Source organism: Culex quinquefasciatus, chromosome 3, assembly GCF_015732765.1.
Source record: "Culex quinquefasciatus strain JHB chromosome 3, VPISU_Cqui_1.0_pri_paternal, whole genome shotgun sequence".
Lineage (NCBI taxonomy): Eukaryota > Metazoa > Arthropoda > Insecta > Diptera > Culicidae > Culex > Culex quinquefasciatus.
The window spans coordinates 194,792,816-194,808,114 of NC_051863.1; the positions used below are offsets into that span (position 1 = coordinate 194,792,816).

A 15,299-nucleotide genomic window follows, 5' to 3' on the forward strand; every position below is an offset into this window, starting at 1 on the left:
ATGATTGTCTCTGATTGTATTTGGCATATTTAACATTCATTTTTATTTGTTTTGTCATGGTTTTAGAGTCACTTTTTAATCGCAAAAAAAATATAAAAATTTATACAACATTCCATGTTTTCAACATTATAAGGAAAAAAGTGTTTTGAAATGCATTACTGCAGTTGTTCTGATAACATTTGTTTAAAAAATATAAGATTTGATAAAACAAAAAAAATTGGCGATAAAAAATTGGTTGCGGTACAAAAAAAATACAAAAAATCAACAGATTTTTGAATAAACATAAATATTCTAAAAATGATTTCAAATGCAGGAGAACGCAATGCACAATGCATAATATAATCTCATGTCAATTTGGTTTTTGTATTCGCCCGTCCGTCTGATGTGGGTATCAGGGATGCCAGGTTGCCAGATAAATCTGGCATTGCCAGTTTTTTTGAGTGGCAATTTGTAAAATTTAATTTTTTATTTCTTCCAGACTTTGTTGAATTGAAGTAGGATGTTTATTTTGTGAAGGTATAATGCATAAAAAGTGAAAATACATAATTTTTGAACACTATTTCGCTCATTATTTTGAGAAAAGCGGCTTGCCAGGTTTTTGCCAGATTTTTTTCTGTTCAGACCTGGTAACCCTGGTGGGTATAGAGTAGAGTCGATGTTGACATATTCTCCTCACTGAATAAGTATGGAGAGCAGCTGAGAGTTGTGAAGTCATTAGAATATGCTCATCAAATCAATGCCATCTGCTTTATGTCATTGAGACTAATAATTTTCCACTTGACAGCCTGCTGTGGCACCTCCAACTGCTACAAAACGCAACTAACTCCCTGCCATGGCTACCACTGCGCTCTCACCGACACAGACAAACGGACCAACCCAAGCTACCTTCTCCACCCCATTTCGTTGCCCCTTTTCGGCCACAGACAGACAGCTGGAGAAGCCTACCTGGAATCACCACTACTTCGGCGCATGGACACGGACACTTCTCGCTCACTCTCTCCAGGGTGTTGCCCGATGCCATCTTGGCCCGCCGTCGTAGTCAATTAGACACTAGACACAGAGAACCAGAAGAAGTTTTGAGTGCGGATCGACGGAGACGGACCCTCCTCGGACGGAACGGATTTTATTTCGGATTTTTTCACCCCGTCGCAGTGCCCGTAAAGTGTCAAAAAACGGCTTGAAAGGTGCGCAAGTGACCATGTAACGCGCGGGACGTGTCCAGTGCCCGGTGTGCGACGCGTAAAGTTCGGTACGAGCGTTTTTGGGATTTTTTTTCGGTCAGCTCTGGGTGCACTTTGCCCAAAATGTCGATGTAGAAAAGAGCTCTACAGGTTCAAAGTTTTTTTTTCTTTAACTTTTTTTTTTCGTTTTTGTTTCTCTCTTTCCAACACACTGTTGCTCTCTCTGTTGTTCCACCGTGTGCTCTCGTTCTCTTGCTCTTGTTGCTCGCTTGCAGCTCTTTCTTGCGCGCTCTCTCTCTCTCGCTGCTCGAGAGCTCACCTCACCTCGTAGACGTATACGTACGTATACATACGCAGCTGAAGGTATTACAAGTGTCTCTTTGGGCCTTTGGGAGGCCCAAAAATTGAAGAAAGTACCTGTTGTGTGTATTTTTCTACATTTGTGCACCTCAAATTATGCAGAAATTGCTGCGCCCGCGGTGTGTGTGTCTCATTAACATGCAACGGAAACTGGAGCAGATCTAGTGTGCCGAAGTGGGCTGTTTTGTGCAACGGAATGAGTGTGCGTGTGTGTGTGTTTTCATTGTAGTAGGCTTGGCAGCGGAAAATTGCACATTTTGGCACAAGTGCGAATTGTTCAATTAGTGTTGTGAATAGCTAAATTATGATTAGTATGAAAATTATTTTTCCGGAAGAAAAAAAAAAAAACAGTTTGTTTCTAGTGTGTGCCCCTGAGTGTGTAGTGTATACTTGTGTGTAAACACCATCGATTAATCCTTCCATCCCAGTTAGTGTTCTATTAATATTCAACCTTCCTGGATTGGAAAAAAAGAGAGAACAAAAAGCGGATCAGAACCCGATTGGTCCCCTGCAAACGCAGCAAGCATGGACTTTTGTCATCATCATCAAGGATAAATCGTGTGCAAGTGTGAATCGCCTACTACTCTGCTTCTTCATGCTCGATGAGCTCTCCGATTTTTACCTTCCGTCCTTCCGCTCTTCCTTACTTCCTTCCTGGCCTACTCTATCTCGCTCTCTAAGTGTGTGGAAACCCTTTTCTTCCTGTACTTGAACCGTTCTTTCTCTCGCATTTCTGTGTGAGTTTTTTGCTCTTTTTACCTTCGGTTTTTTTCATTTCATACACGTCAAGTAAAGTCAAGCCCAGAACAACAACAAAAAATGAATTAATTTTGCTGGCCATTTTAAATAGCCATCGCACCGACATCTCACCACCATTACCATCAGCATAATAACATTAAATAAGGAAAACACAGAAAATGTAGTTGCAAACGAAACAGAAACAACAAATAATAAAAAAAAGAGGCAAACTAGAGTGAGACAACACAACCCAAAGTGTGTGTGTGTGAGGTGCTTCTTGCCCGATTCAAACACCAAACTCAACTCGAGCCCGCAAATTCCTCACCGCAAACTTAAGTATACTTAATGCAGCGCTTGTTTTGCACCTCTCCCCTTTCTTTTCCAACACCACCTCCTCCCCCCACAGTACAGACGCATCACCCGAGAAACGAAACAACAACAACATCAGCAAAAGTAAAGAAAAAATAGAAAGAACCCACATACCCCCCCACCACAACAACAACAACATACTCAGAGACAGACAACAATCGAGAGCAGTAAAAGAGGAAGAAGAAGAAAAAAAAAACAGTTAATTTTGCTTATAAAATGGATAGTAAAGATCAGCTCGCTTCGGAACAGTTGATACTGTTGTCATCAGGTAAAGCGTTCTTTATTTGTTTGCTTCTTTACCACTTCGCTTCTTCTCTCGTTGGCTGTAGAGGCCAAATTTCTTTTATTGGCGAATATTCATTAGAACACCTCCACTCTCGCTCTCCCTCTGAGGCACCCTACCCTAACTATCTCCGCTGTCCTACACCCTTGTATTTATTGGTCTGTTTAGCGAGTTGAAACTAGGAGTAAAATGCTATCCTGAACATAGACACTACACTTACACCACTTTTACTGTACCATATTAAGTAGATTACTACCCAAGCAGCATCGCGCAACATGCTAAAAACGTCTAAGTCCAAATAAGTTTCAACAAGGGAGCAACAATGTTGCAATTCGCGAAAATGTAACATCGAAACATACTTCTTCATGAAATAGTTACCATTATTTGCTGAGGCAACAATTGGATTTTGTTTATTTATGCAACGTTTTGGTGACATTATTGTACCAATGTTGAAACAAACAAAAAACATACATCATGTTGAGCAGCGAATGTTGCGAATATGTTGCAGCAATATTTCCTTGATAAAGCTAATTGCTTGGCTAATTGTAAATATCGTTTGCCATGACATAAACACAACTTCAGCGAAAAAAATCAATTTTATGCAGTTCGTCGTAAAAATTCATAATGATTAATGCGCTTAAACAAATTGAACAACTACCCAAAATTCCGTCCAAACGGACTTACGGTAAGAAGTATTGGAGCATGAAGAACTTCCACCTAGATTTTTCCACACTGTTATCGACCGAAATCGAGAATATGATAAATCGGCCAATATCGTTTTCACTATTCATAAAATGATTCTGCTAGTTATGATGAGGATGATTTCCCAAACTTATTCGTGTGATTTTCAGGATGACCTTCAAAACTCGGCGGTTGGATACAAATCGGAACTCTGCACACACACGGGAAGCGTACTTGGCCGCCTACCCGTAGCCACTGAGCTTACCGCCGGTGGGCAGCCTTGCCCATCAGTTTTCCTGGCGAGACTCTTTCCCGGTTCCGACCGGCAGTAGGTGATCCACCACCCAACACAACAACCTCTGTGGGGTGCGGAAAAGCCGAAACCAGCGTCGGGCTGACGGTACCTGCGCCCGGTTCCTCACCCCACTTGCTTTTTTACAAGGAGGAGGGGAACCACTCACCAAGAACCATCCGCCATCCAGAAGTTTTATTCTGCAACACACCTAACAAACACATTTCATCATTTCGAGAACATTTTTCGTTTGACAGTTCTTTAGACAAATAAAATGTTATGTTTCCATTATGTTACCACGACGTTACACAAATTGGGGTGTTCGATATGTATGTTCAACTTTGTTGCAACATATATGAAACGTTGCTGCAGCAGAGGTGAAGTGTGGCAATTTGCTGAAAGAGCAATAAGCAGGGACGTACTAAGGTTGAATGATTCAGTAATCTTATCACATTTATTCAATTTATATTTAAATTTATCAATTTTATAATGTTTAACGGGGGTTATATTGGGGGCTATAGCCTAAAATGAAGTAATATTTTATCGAACATAAAAATAACACATTAAAAATCATAGAACTTTTAAGATTGGCATTATTCTGTTCGGTAATCCATTATGGCTATGGATTGTAAATTTTATTTATTTTTTGACTGTTGGTTCTGGTTCAGGAAAGGGAAGGTGAGCGGCTAGCACGCATGCTATTTTAGCGAATCGTCAGCTGTGTGCTATCTTGTGACATAGACCATTTTGGTCGAAAATGAGTTGATGATGACGTTTTGCTATACTTAACAAACACTACAAGATGCTTTAACCCGATTTTGGAAACTCGCTTCAGTTTCCCGGATATCGCAATACACACTTGTGACACCTTTTGTTTTTGAAAATATACTGATTAAGTCAGTTAAACTATTGATTAAAGCCTATTTTAGTTTGTATGGGAATTCTGTGCACACTTGTGACACGTAGTAAAATTTTACTTTCGAAACACACTTGTGACACGTGCTTTTCAGATTTTTGTTTACATTATTCACTGTATCTTTTAACTGGTGTAACCAAATTAGTTGAAATTTGGATGTTTGTTAAGCGATAGTATAAGAACCGATTGCTTCAAAAAGTTTGGCTCTATCATTCATAATTTTGAAATTATTTACCAACAAACTTTAAAAATCGATTTTCTCGAAAAGTACTAAATTGTCGTTGTCACAAGATAGCACACAACTGACGGAATGTCACTGCGCGTTCAATCATAGCACTCGCTCTTGCACTCTAACGAAACTGGTTACTAAGACGCTTTTTTCATTTGTTTACCTGGAATTGGGTGACTTCGACCACTATAAAGCGAAGTGAAATGTTCTGGGGAAAAAACACAAAGTCATTCAAATTTAAGGTTGGAAAACTTGTAGTTTTTCTTTGGTGCTGGCACGTTTCTTGTATCGAACAAGCACAAACATAACAATAACAATCAGATTATAAACAACAGTTTTACAATGTTTGTGATTTTTTTTTTTATTAATCTCGATTTTTGGCCAAAATTATTTTGAATTGATTCTGACCTTTTTCTTGCACGGTCTTGTTGCTCGATTGGATCCCCGATTTGACAGTTCGATTGGAACCCTAAGAGTAACATTTCGCCTCTCCATATAGGGGACTATCCTTGTGTTCATGACTTTTGGAAGTGAATGTTCTATGGTTTTATGCAAACTCTTTTTGTGTACCGAAAACTGTGACCTTGATAGCCCGGGGTGACTTTGATAGGTTTTTCAAATGCCCGTCAAATTAATATCTAAACATTTTTGAGAATTTTGAGTATGTCTGAGTATATGCAAAAATGTGACTGTTACATTGGATGTATCAAAATTAGTGGCCAAATCAAATTTCTATCAATGTCACCCCGGGCTATCAAAGTCACCCCAGTTTACGGTACCTAATAATAGGACCGGGTATCGGAGGGGGAGCATCAAAGCAGTGGACAGTATGCTGTATTGGCGGAGACTGGAAGTGAATAGTGGAAGACCAGAACTACTTCAAAAGAGTTTAAATTGTACAATTCAGTTTCCAGCTGTCTACCGCGCACTTTCTGGGCCCCCAACAAGATGCGAGCCCAGTAGTTTTACAATCATTAGTTTTCAAAAATGGATGATTTGACGAAACAACAATTTTAGCAAAAAAAAAAACTTTTTGCGGTACGGTACATCGAAAATTTACAAAAATTAACATAATTTTTGAAAATACTCAAGCAAAAGCAAAATTAATTATGATTTGTGAAGCAAATTTGAATTTTCTTTAGATTATTGATTTTGCATAAAAACAGCAATTTTCATACAGCTTATTTTTTTAAAGATTCCTGAATACACCCCTGTGTATACAAAGCGCCATGATGGTAGATTGGAAAACATAATTTAACCATCAATTTTCAGCTATTTAAACCCATTTTGTAAATTGTTTTGATAAAAAATTTACATTTGCGTAGCTGGTATTAATGCTCAGATAATTTTCAGATATATTAACCAACTTTTTTAATTTTGATACTAAAATGGCTCCAAAAAAAGATAACAAATTTTAAAAAGATTGAGGGCGCATCAAAAAATCATGAGTTGAATGCAATTTTACTCGGTAAACTTGAAATGGCCAAAGACATAGACCTTCTATACATTTAAGAAAATCAATTTTGTTTGTTATCGACGAAAAATATGACAGGTTTATTTTTCCAGACTTATCCATTTTTGTTTTGTAGCGAAACCAAAGCGGAAACATATTTAATGAGAAATTAATTAGAAGTTTGTTGCGCTTGAAATCATTTCGGGTGCACGTTTGATTTCAAGCAACCAAAAATTTCACCTAAATGGTGACTTATTTGCAACATATTTGTTACATTGTTGTAACACCATCAATTTCTCCTACAAAAATTAGCATCGCATAGGAAACATTGCCGCAACACGTTCACAGCTATCTGGCTATTGTTGCCAATCGCGTTGTTGTCGTGCGCTTTTTTTGTCACCAGGAGTGTTGCGTACATGTTGCCACAGCGATTCTGGATTGTTTTGAATTAGTTGCAAATAAGGCTTGGCAACAATAAATGCTGCTTGGGTAACATTCCTCACCGGCCTAACATATCTAAAGGTAATACTAGAACAAGTAGTAATTAGATTGTTGAACCTTGGATGAACCTGTTAAAAACAAAACTAACAAAATTTTACGAAGACTTGAAAATCAGTAGGCCAAAGCTGTTCTACAAATATTGGACCATTTACCAATTTAGGCCGTTGCACCTATTTTTTCAAATTTTCCTGTCTCGATTGCCCCAACTTCTTCAAACATTTTGTTTTGGAACGGTCCCGGGAAGGTGGGATTAACACTCAAACGCTCAGGAAATCATTTGATTCCTATTATCTAAGTATTAGGAAAAATTTAATTTGAGAAAAAAACTAATTTTGAATTTTTTTGAAAAAATATTGGATAATACAAAGTTTATAAATTGTGTTGAATTTTAGAAAACTCCGGATCACTAGGTTTTTTGGGCAAATTTTCCCTAGTTTTTGTTTAATTTCATTTAAAGAACCTCCTGGTACCTAGTGGCGAATGAAAAAGACATAGTTGCAAGGAACACCAAATCTCTATGAACCAACCAATCAGACAAGATGTAAAATGTTTATTACGGTAAATAAAATCAATTGATCTGTAAAATAGATAACTCCGACTCCTGGTTTACCAGAAATTTTTGACTCCGGCTCCAGCTCATAAAATCCGACTTCACCGACTCCGACTTCACAGCCATGGAATTGACGACATCCATATTGGGTGCAAAAAAAAACACTATTTTGTCCATAAAACTTAAAATGTGAAGTTTTAGTGATTTCTGACGATTTCGTAGACGGCGTGAAACTCGTAATATTTATCAATTTTCTCAATTTTTTTTTCCAAAATAATTACATAATAAATATTTTATCCATACACTGAAAAAAAAAGTACTAAATTCCTAAATTCTAGGAATTTTGGCTCCTTTCCTTATTAAGTAATCCAAAAAACCCGATTACTTAACAAGGAAAAGAGGCAAAATTCCTAGAATAAATGAATTTGGTACTTTTTTTTATTTCAGTGTAGACTATTGAAGTAATTTTTATAAGTTTTTAATTGAAAAACTTGATATGAACCATTTGGAGAATTGTTCAGATTTTTCAGTTTTTAAATAAACTAAGTTTAGTAATATTTTCATTCGCTGTTTTGCAAATTTTACTGCTATTTTATTTGGAAGATATAGTTTTAAAAGCAATCAAAAGAATCAAGCTTTGTTTAATTCAAGATAAAATGAATGCTTTGAAATCAACTTAAAAAAAAATTACAGATTTTTTCTGAGTTCTGTTAAATTTCAACTACATTGGAATATTTGGGTGGACGATTTTTGTGAAAGATAAAATAGAACTTTTTGTTTTGTTTTTAATTTTTAATTAAAAGTCGATTTCGTTACAAGTTATATTATTTCTGCCTTTTGATTTAAAATTTACATTTTGTAAAAAGAGATAAAAACCTTTAAAAAATGTTAATGTGTCAAATGTCGCAAAAAATAAAATTATTGCACTCATTTTTTTGCTGGACGAGATTTCTAAATCTTGCTTTGATATGAAATTCAATAAAATAAAGCAAATCAGCAAAAACTTATTGATTTTGTTAGTCGCATGTTTAAGAATGCAGTTCAATAAATGAGATTACGCATGCCCTAAATTTTATTTCAAAATATATATAGAGCCCATCCATAAACTAGGTGGACCTTTTTTGAAAATAAGGAGATATTTTTTGTGTCTCGTTCAAATCTATTAAAATTTTTAATTGTTTATTGATATATAATGAAGCATAAAAAGTAGTTTCTGTGATTTAAACACAAAAATTTCAAAGTTATTTAAACATTTTTATCGTTTCGTGAAATTTGCGTGAAATTTGGTGTTTTGAAACGGAGGTTCCCGGGAAATTTGCAATTTTCGAACGTGAAAAATCACTAAGCCTATTAATAACCTTTCATGAACAACAGTGTCGAAGTTTTAAAATGTTGCGATCCACATAATAAAACTTAACGATATACCTTGAATAGTAACTAAACTATTGAAGTTTTAAGAAAACTACGTTAACCCCTTCAGGTCTGAAATAACAAATTTAGTCAATGATGGCAAAATGGTTTTTAAGGACCAAAATTCATCAAAATACTTTTTAACATTTTTCACATGAGATAATCAGTCGCAAATGGCATACAGTCGACTCTCTGGCTGTCGATCTTGTCGATATCAATATTGCTCCATGTACCGATGAATATTGCAGTCTCTTCAAACTGCATACTTCGATTCTCTTCATTCCTCGATATTTTCTCTTGCTCTTGGGCCCCTTAAACTCTTTTTGCTTTTAAAAATCTCTTCCGTTTGTCAATAATTTCACTTTCCCATGGCTTGCATATATATTTTTCCTAGAGAAACGAACCCTTCAATGTTTGACATTCGTTTGTTTTTGTTTGCTGGACGTCGCCATGATTCTCTTCCATAGCTGGTTATCAACAAGAGAACAAATTCTTATGCTTCTCTTCCTCGATGGTCCTTTGGATATTGACAACCAGAGTGTCGACTGTATTATGGTTTAACTCTAGACTTTATTTTTGATTAAGTCCTATAAACAAATGTAAACATTGAGTGTATCCCGCCTACTCCGATGGACATTGACATAAGTTTCGATCTCACTAGGTTTTTTTGGCCAAATTTTCCCTAGTTTTTGTTTAATTGCATTTGAAGAACCTTCTGTTACCAAGCGGTTAACGAAAAGGAAATAGTTGCAAGGAACACCAAATCTCTATGAACCAGCCATTCACACAAGTTGTAAAATTGCTATTGCGGTAAATAAAATGAATTGAATTGAAAAACATTGACATAAGGTGGGAAAGGGATACCTTAATGTTCACATTTGTTTATAGTTCTATAAAAAAATCAAGAAATATTCTTGAGAAATTGCCACAATGAGTTGGTCCGTAGTAGGTCCCAAATAGGGACCCCCCAGGAAATCATTAATCTGCTTAAAAAATTGTCAAGTGTCCACAACAAAATATGATATTATTTTTTAATATTACTAGAACTTTCGGAAAACTCGAACATTTTTTTACAAATTCACTTTTTTGATTCATTGCTCACTTAAACAGTTTGCCTGGTCTCTGTTAAATTTTCCTTTTTTTTCAAATGTTGAACAAAGTTTGTAAGCCGTCCGCCAATGTTAACTGTTTTTATTCAGTATTCAAAAAGATAATATTTAATTGGAACCGCAGAGCAAACACTTGGTAGTACCATGTAAGATTGTGAGGTCATTCCAAGTGTAGGAAGTCCTTCTAGGTGAAGGAGTCGGTTGAGTTGCTGGTCGGCAGTTGGACTCGAAATCCATAAGTCACCCGTATGAATCAAGGGGTAGTAAGGGTGCTTGGTATAAAAATAAGTTTGAATCAAGGTTTGCATGATCTTTCCATTAAAGGATTCGGATGCCTCGGGCCGAGTAGGAATAGGGACCGCTAAGACCTGTGGTTGTTAATTCGAATGGTACATATCTCAAATAAATATCTATATTAAGTTTGATATTATATTGTGTGGGTTGGTTTTTCGGTTACCTAATACGATCTTGTTTATTGTAAAACAAAATCTATTTTCTACTAACAACCTTTCTTTTAATTGTTGTCTTAAAAAAAAACTATTTTTGGATCTTTTTACGTTTATATTGTATGTGATGTTTTAGTTTTAGTTTAGTAATTTCTGGTGTTTGATTTATTCTACAAAAGGTCAAAAATAAATCACAAATCAGTATTTCATGGTTTATCTGAATCATTCGAGCTTCAGGGACATCATGGATACGGCACCGTTCATTACTTGGCAGAATCACTAACATTCCCTCCCTTCCCGAACAGATGACGAAAACGATGGCGACGTGGTGATAGACTACTTAAGCTCCAGCAATCCACCGCTGGTGACCGGTGGCGGAGGCGGCCTGCTCAAATGCAATGAGAACACCGCCGTAACTCCGAAGGACCTTCTCTTACACCAGCTTCAGTCAGCGCCACCGAACAACAACAACGTGCACAACTACAGCAGCAGCATCGTGGAAAAGTGCAACAACAAGAGCAAGCTAAGCGACATCGTCATCGATACCGGCTTGAGTGACTGCGACCCGCAGTCGGCCACCAGCAACAACATCCTCGGCAACAGCGGTGGTGTCGGCAACAGTGGCAATAGCGTTGCCATCAACAACAGCAACAATAGCCACGGCCAGCACGGCCACCCCCACGCCAACATGGTGCCAATCATCAGCGTGACCCCGCACAGCCCGGGGGCCAAGTATAACTTTTTGGGTGAGCTTCGAGAGTTGACTTGGGTGGAATCTTGGACTAAACTGATACGTTTTGTTTTCCTTCCAGAGGACACGCTGAACCACCTGCAATGCATCCGAGAAAGTGTGGTTCAGATGAAGAACTCCACCATCCAGAACACCAACTTTGGTGGCGCTGGACTGATCGGAGCTTCGGTAAGTTCCGTCGCCTCTTACCCTTCTTAGATCTACGACACTAACACGGTATAACTCTTTCCCGACAGACGCTGTCCTCGAACAAGCTGTTCTCGTCGTGCCCGTCGCTGCCGGATCTGACCATCTCGAACCCGGGCGGCATCTGGCCCCACCAGCAGACCATGTACGGGCTCAACACCGACCGGCGGAAGTCGTGGACGGCGATCGAGGACCTGACCGAGTGTGCCAAGTCGTCGCACAAGAGGTAGGATAAGCGTGTCAACGCAAGTTCTAATAAATTCTAACTGTGTTTTTGTTTCAGTGTCAGCCTGTCGAGCCTGGACAGCGAGGAGCAGGAATCGCTGCGAGCCGCCGAGAGGTTGCACAACCGAACCAGCCGGAACAGTACCGGTGGCATATCGACGCACTCGCTGAACGAGGCGGAATTGGCGGTAAGATCCTCGCAAGTTTTCATTGACTTAGGCTTAACATTTTCCCGGTTTAATTTCAGCGCGATTTTGAGAAGATCGTCGCCAAGCGGAACCTGGCCCCGACGGTCTGTCGGATCCCGCTGCAGAAGAGCATCTCGACGCCGTCGATTGCGCCGGTTCGCAATCAAGGTGCCAAGGAGGACAACGCCACTCCGTAAGTGTCCCAGATTTCATTGGTTTATTTTTTTAGAAAAATTGAAAGCTTTGAGCAGATTTTTTTTTAAATTTGGGTCATTTGAACTTGTTTTGTGAACAAAGCAAGCTTTGTATTCATTGGAGCTAAACATACTGGTGAATTTGAATGAGTTTTAGTTTCTTTTAGTTTTGCAATATTTTTTTCCAAAACTAAAATATTTATTAAAATCATGAATGTTTTTTTTTAATCTCGTAATTTTAAACAATCTAAGGCAATTTTAAACTTCAAAGTGACCAGTTTTTCTCCATCTATGATTTATTATAAGACTGACAAAGTGACCATTTTGACAAGTCAGCTCTGAACTATTTCATTCTATTTTTTTCGACTCTAGAAGCCGTATTGTTAAACTTATCACTTTGATGGATTTTTTTTTGAAACATTTCATCGCAAAACATTAGTGGCCCAATTCAGGAGCCGTGTTGTTAAACCTACAATGTTGGTAGATTTTTTCTTTTAAACGTTTCATCGGTAAGGTTTCTGGTGCAAAGTCGGTAAAAAGTTTAGCGAGGATTGACATTTCATCGCCAAACATCAGTCTGACATAAATTTGTGCGATGAAATATTACCAGAAAATCCACCAAAATTGTATTTGTATTTGTATTTGTATTTTATTTTTCAACAATATACCGAAGGTAAAACCTTTTTTGTATACATTGACTTAAATGATAAGGACCTTATGTTTCATTAAAACTTTAAGTTGAACAATGCAACTAGGAGGTATATTGTTAAACTGATAATTGTGGTAGATTTTATGGAAACGTTTCATCGGTGAGTTTTCTCATGTCAAGTCAGTGAAAAGTTTGGCGGGGTTTGACACTTATTCGTCAAGCGTCAGCCTGACATGTTCCATTAAATTTTCCACCAAAATTGTATGTTTAACAATACGACTAGGGCGACATTTAGCAAAGAATAAACGATTCAGTTTAACAATACGGCACTTTCCTTCATTACAGCTGTGTTGTAAAACATAAAAAATTGTGAAATTTTCTGAAACTTTTTTTTAAATGTAATAATGCCGGTAAAAATTTTGGCGGAGCTCGTCACTTCTATGTAAAATGTCAGCCTGACTAATGTCCCGAAATTTGTGTCATGAAATGTTTCAAATAATCCCTATAAAATGTCAGTTAAACAACACATGATGACTAAAATATTTCAAGAGTAAGCTTTGATAATATTGAGCCGCATTGTATAACAAATTTCGGTAAATCTGAGGGCTTTTGTTAATTTGATTTGGTTAACCGCGGTGGATTTTCTTGAAATAATTCGAACTGTCAAATATCTACCAAAGCATCTACCACATTGATCGCACAAAAATCTGTGGTAGAAAAGTATCCACCGGTAGATGCTTTGGTGGATTTTTGACAGTTCGAATTATTTCAAGAAAATCCACCGCGGTTGACCAAATCAAATTAACAAAAGCCCTCTGTTGTTGATTTACTTACATATTTCGTTAGTAAAATCTACCATATTATCTACCGCATTGAGCACAATAAAACTTGTGGTAAAAAAGTATTTACTGGTATTTTTGGCAGTTTTACAATGCAATACAACTTCGGTGTTTTTTAAAGTATTAAATCATTCGGTATAACGTTTAAAAAAAAACACAAAAAAATACTTAATAATAATTAATCTGGCCATTTCAATTATTCATAAAATAAACATTTCATCGATCATTATTTTAAGGCTTGTGTCATTTGTGAATTTGACAAAAGAAACGTTTAAAAAATTCACCAGAATGTCAAATTGGGTAGAAAGATTTCAGTTGCATTGTTAATTTGATTCTGGTTAACCGCGGTAAATTTTCTTGAAATATTTCGTTGGCGTCGAACTGTCAAAAAGTGATCGCGGTGGATCGCGGTGGATACTTTGCTACCACAGTATTTTGTGTGATAAATGTGGCAAATGCTTTGGTGAATTTTTGACAGTTCGAAATATTTCAAGAAAATTTAACTAACAATGCAACTCTTTAGAATGATTAGAATGCTCAAATCAATAAAATCAAATTATTTGTGAAACATTTCATGGCTTAGTTGAAGATCGGAAACTTCCTTTTTATTTGTTTATTTTTTATGTATCGAATATTTAATTTTCTAATAAAAATAATTGCTTAAAAATGATGAATCTGATTTTTGTAAATATAATAAGAACCAACATTTTTGATGTCCTTCAGCTTGTGCACGTCGTTTTACGAATTATATTTTTGATTGCTAGCGATTTTTGCGCGCCAAGAAGAGGATGAAACCGCATGAACTTTTTTGTATTCGAGTGCTTTGATTGAACTTTGTCAATGTCCAAGTAAAAGTGGTTTGAGTATTTTGAGTTCCCAATATTTATTATTTTGTTTCAACGACTGCATTAACGCCGAATCGTCCCCAATTGGCACAGAAATTATCAAAAATATAACCTAAAAATTACATCCAACCAGAGTTGAACCAACTAGCTTAGTGCTTAAATTTTATGTGTTTTCGTTTTTTTATCCGTTTTTCTTTTTCTCCTGTTGATCACACATACACAACCACACGCGCCTAAAAACAAAAAAAAAAACAAACAAAACCAATATCCACTCCATTACCGCTAGTTCAAGGCATCTTTCCGACAGTGAAGATGAAACCCACGACGATCGGTCACTACTTTGTGTGAGAGACAAAAAGTAAGTCCTTGTTGCTTGTACTCTCTCTCACTCCCACTCTCTCTCCGCTAACCTGTTAGCTGCTCTCATACTCTCATGATTCCCTCGTTCCTGAGAATCTCATCACTTCTTGAAACTGTCAAAATATTGGAATCATCCTGTCCTCTTTTCCTGTCAATTCTATCCCTTTCCCCTCTGTCTAACGTGTAGATCTACAACTAATAACGCCTCCAGAAGTTCTTTTACCCTTTAATGTTTATTCGATAGTTTGAACGGAACAAAATACATCCTCTTTTACCATGTGTTTCTTTGTCTTCCATTGAGAGTTTACTCGTTCCGGGGTTGTGTTTGTCTGTATTAGTGTGGGGTTCGACTAACCAACTTCATCGATTCATCATCTCTGTGTTTGTGTTTTTTGTGTGTTTTGCTAACCCTTTGTGTGGGAAATTTTGCCGGACGATGGTCGCCCAAGTCGCTTTCCCATCGTCAACGGTTTGGTTGAAGATTGATGAAATATTTCACCAGCCAAATTTGACAAACCATGTCGATCTAATGTTGTGACAGCGG

General features: G+C 37.1%; 1 protein-coding gene across 8 annotated transcripts in view; it reads left to right on the forward strand.

The window, feature by feature from the left end:
* Positions 1–978: 978 nt before the first annotated feature.
* The window catches only part of LOC6043934 (rho guanine nucleotide exchange factor 18), a 30,897-nt gene continuing 16,576 nt past the window's right edge, over positions 979–15,299 (forward strand). For 3 of the 8 annotated variants that reach the window (XM_038265784.1, XM_038265787.1, XM_038265790.1), the window contains exons 1-8: positions 980–1,331; positions 2,686–2,916; positions 10,824–11,264; positions 11,331–11,437; positions 11,506–11,681; positions 11,739–11,868; positions 11,928–12,061; positions 14,682–14,753. In XM_038265784.1, the coding sequence (XP_038121712.1) occupies positions 2,865–2,916; positions 10,824–11,264; positions 11,331–11,437; positions 11,506–11,681; positions 11,739–11,868; positions 11,928–12,061; positions 14,682–14,753 (1,112 nt within the window). In that variant the 5' untranslated portion in view covers positions 980–1,331; positions 2,686–2,864. Of the gene's footprint in view, positions 1,332–1,622; positions 1,663–2,685; positions 2,917–10,823; positions 11,265–11,330; positions 11,438–11,505; positions 11,682–11,738; positions 11,869–11,927; positions 12,062–14,681; positions 14,754–15,299 lie in introns of those variants that run through there. The other 5 variants (XM_038265782.1, XM_038265783.1, XM_038265788.1 and 2 more) reach the window with 5 other exon arrangements.